The following is a 2989-nucleotide window of genomic DNA, read 5'->3' as shown; positions in this document are numbered from 1 at the left end:
TGACTCACGGTCCTCACCACAAGGATAACCTCTCTGCTAGGAAACCTGATCCGAGGACCGAACTGCGGCATGCAAGAATCAAAAGCATTGCTTAATTAATATATTTAATCCAAATGGCGAATGGATGAGCCCCTCACCCTACTTGGCTGGGGTGGGCTGCGGGGGAAGGTGCCTGTGCCCCTCTGGACCCCTGTCCTGTGCCATGCCCGACCTCTGGCTGCCGACAGCCCAGCCCTTGACCTGTTCTGGGCCCTGGTGGTTTCCCTCAGACAGTAGCAGGGAGCTGTGGCAGTGGCTGACGTGGCCTCGAGCAGCTTCAGCCTCAGCGTCACCTCCCGCCACCCTCCGAGGGGGCAGCTCGTGGGTGCTGCTGTCACCTCACCCTGCTTGGGCAGGGTGGGATGCGGGGATGGGCTGAGGCATCACCCCTCGCACCACACACTGTGTCAGCCCTGTGCACCGGGACACGGCCATGCCTGCAGCCTGGGCAGTGGGCGCCCTCGGAGGCTGGGGCTGGAGTGCCTCTCCCGGGATCACACGCTGGCTGCAGGGCTCCATCCCACTGCCGTGCTCTGCCCGCAGGGATGCCTGGGTACTGCATCCTCCTGCTGTGCTGCCACCCTGGAGCTGGAGCCTGGCTCCACGGGGAGAGGGAGACCCCGTGCCCCAGTGCCCCAGCCCGGTGGGACCCGGTTTATCCCGGGGGTAGGCGACGGTGGGGCGACAGCTGGCTGGGGGATTTGCCGAGGGCATTATTTAATGCTGTGGATAAACGGAGAAACAGCAGCTAATTCTGGAGCCCGTAATCCTCTTCCTCCCCCGGGGATGGGGAGCGTGCCAGTCACGCAGCGACCGGCGCACCCTGGGGACAAGCTCCTGGCAGGTCCCCAGGCGTGCTGCGGGCCGGAGCGACTCCCAGACCATGGGTGATGTACAGAAGGTAAGCGGGGGGGGTCTGGCGACATCCCGCCTGTGCCAGGTCCCGGCTGCACCAGCTCCTGGCTGTGGTGTCAAGCAGCCTGGCAGAGCAGGACCAGGGCTTTACCCTGGGGATGTCCCCCCGCGCGCCCAGGAGCTGGCAGGGCTCCCAGGCCAGGGACAGCACAGCTGGGGCAGGGATTGGGGCTGGGCAGATCTGCCGTGGGGCCGCCCTGAGCCTGAACACCTTGGGAGCCAAGCCCTGGTGCTCACTCAGGCCATAGACACAGGTACCCATGGCCAACAGCTCACCCAGTTCCCCCCTCCAAAATGAGTGTGTTCTGCAGCCACCCGGCACCCCGCAGGGCTCCTCCAGCAGCACCCTGCGCCCCCAGGGGCTGCTCTCCGTCATCCAGAGGCTGAAGGGTTCCCCGGAGCAGGAGCTCCGCATCGTCCTGCTGGGGCTGGACAACGCGGGGAAGACCACACTGCTGAAACGCCTGGCATCCGAGGAGGTCAGCACCGTCACCCCCACCCAGGTAGGTGCTGCTGGGGGCCTGGGCAGAGAGAGGGTGGCAGGTCCTACCCTCCCCTTGGGTAATGCCAGGGTTTGTGTCCCCATGCAGGGCTTCAACATAAAGAGTGTCCACTCGCACGGCTTCAAGCTAAACGTCTGGGATATTGGGGGGCAGCGCTCCATTCGCCCGTACTGGAGGAAGTACCTGGGCAGCACCGACCTGCTGGTGAGTGGGGCAGCTGCCTGCAGCCCACCACAGCCCTGCAAGTGGAGAGCCGTGCCCTCTGCGTGGGGCCCTGTACCCCAGCAGAAGGCAGAGGGCTGTGCAGCCGGGCAAGGAGGAGCTGCTGACTGTCTCTTTTGTCCCCATGACAGATTTATGTTATTGACAGTGCAGACCAGAAGCGTTTTGAGGAGACTGGGCAGGTATGAGGGGTCTGGGTGTGATGTGGCTGTGGGGTCCTGGGGCTCGGACCTGGCTGGCACCAGCTCTTTGAGGACTGGAGAGGGGAGTGAGGCTGCTCTCTACCATGGGGCAGCACCACTGTGGGAACCAGGCTGTCCCCAGAGCTGTGTGGGAAGGGCTCGTGACCGGGGTCTCAGCACCTAGAGCCACCCCATCCCATGGCAGATCTGTGCCCAGCAGCTCCCCCCGAGTGGGGTGTGATGCCCCAGGGGGACCCGACATAGGGGTGACTCTGCCCCTGGTGAGAGCAACCCCTTGGTCGCCAGCCTCACGCCCTCCTCCCACCTCCCCAGCACCAGGTTAGTGATACGACCAAGCAAAGGTTTATGAGTAGTGAATTTAGAGTTACAAACGCCAGGAACGAAGCCGGAGAGGGGAAGGTGAGACTCTGAGTGCCAGTCTTGGCTGTACCGGCACCAGACGGCGGCGTGGGTGTGCCAGACAGCACGGGGCTGACAGCAGCCTCCTGTAGCTGCCCTTTGCCCAAGGCTCTCCGTGCTAGGACTGCTTCAGCCCTCAGGTAGTTCTGCGTGTGGCTCCTGGGCTCTCTTCAGGGCAGATGGAGCTTCAGGGGTGCGTGTCTCTCCCTCGGGATGTCGAGACCTCACAGCTTCTGCTGGCTGCAATAAGAGCACCTGAGAGAGGGGAGTGAGGCACTTTGGGGGACTGAGGTGCCCCAGCCTGCCCTGGGCAGCTCTGTGGAGGAGGGCAGGGGTGGGCAGCAGCCCTGGGAGATGGTTCTCTCTTGGCAGGAGCTGGCAGAGCTCACCGAGGAGGAGTCCCTCATGGGGGTCCCGCTGCTGGTGTTTGCCAACAAGCAGGACCTAGTGACTGCAGCACCCGCAGCTGAAATCGCGGAAGGGCTGAGCCTCCACACGTACCGGGACCGGGAATGGCAGATCCAGGCCTGTTCAGCCTTGTCTGGGGAAGGAGTGCAGGTAGAGAGATGGGGGCCTGCAGGCTCTGCAGGGGTGGGAGACTTGGACCCAAGGACCTGCCATGCTCCTGGGGCTGTGCTCATGTCTCTCTCTTCCCTCCAGGATGGGATGAACTGGATTTCCAGCCAGATCATGAACAGGAAAAAGTGA

At 63.6% G+C, this 2989-nt stretch overlaps 1 protein-coding gene across 1 annotated transcript; it reads left to right on the top strand.

Annotated features, from left to right (window-relative positions):
• The first annotated feature begins 922 nt into the window (after nt 1–922).
• LOC104135894 (ADP-ribosylation factor-like protein 3) lies at nt 923–2989 on the top strand. The gene is made up of 6 exons (XM_009649588.1): nt 923–940; nt 1314–1457; nt 1545–1661; nt 1811–1861; nt 2654–2839; nt 2942–2989. The coding sequence occupies exons 1-6, from the start codon at nt 923–925 to the stop codon at nt 2987–2989; spliced, it is 564 nt and encodes a 187-aa protein (XP_009647883.1).

This window comes from Egretta garzetta, unplaced genomic scaffold (assembly GCF_000687185.1).
Source record: "Egretta garzetta isolate BGI_Z169 unplaced genomic scaffold, ASM68718v1 scaffold382, whole genome shotgun sequence".
In the NCBI taxonomy this organism is placed as follows: domain Eukaryota; kingdom Metazoa; phylum Chordata; class Aves; order Pelecaniformes; family Ardeidae; genus Egretta; species Egretta garzetta.
Note: the sequence above shows the minus strand (reverse complement) of the source record. Positions and strands in the feature narration are given on the sequence as shown.

Excerpts from the sequence above, each read along its gene's own strand:
- LOC104135894 (XM_009649588.1), top strand. Across the intron at positions 1,862-2,653 it reads GTTTTGAGGAGACTGGGCAG|GAGCTGGCAGAGCTCACCGA; the intron begins GTATGAGGGGTC and ends CTCTCTTGGCAG. Across the intron at positions 2,840-2,941 it reads TGTCTGGGGAAGGAGTGCAG|GATGGGATGAACTGGATTTC; the intron begins GTAGAGAGATGG and ends TCTTCCCTCCAG.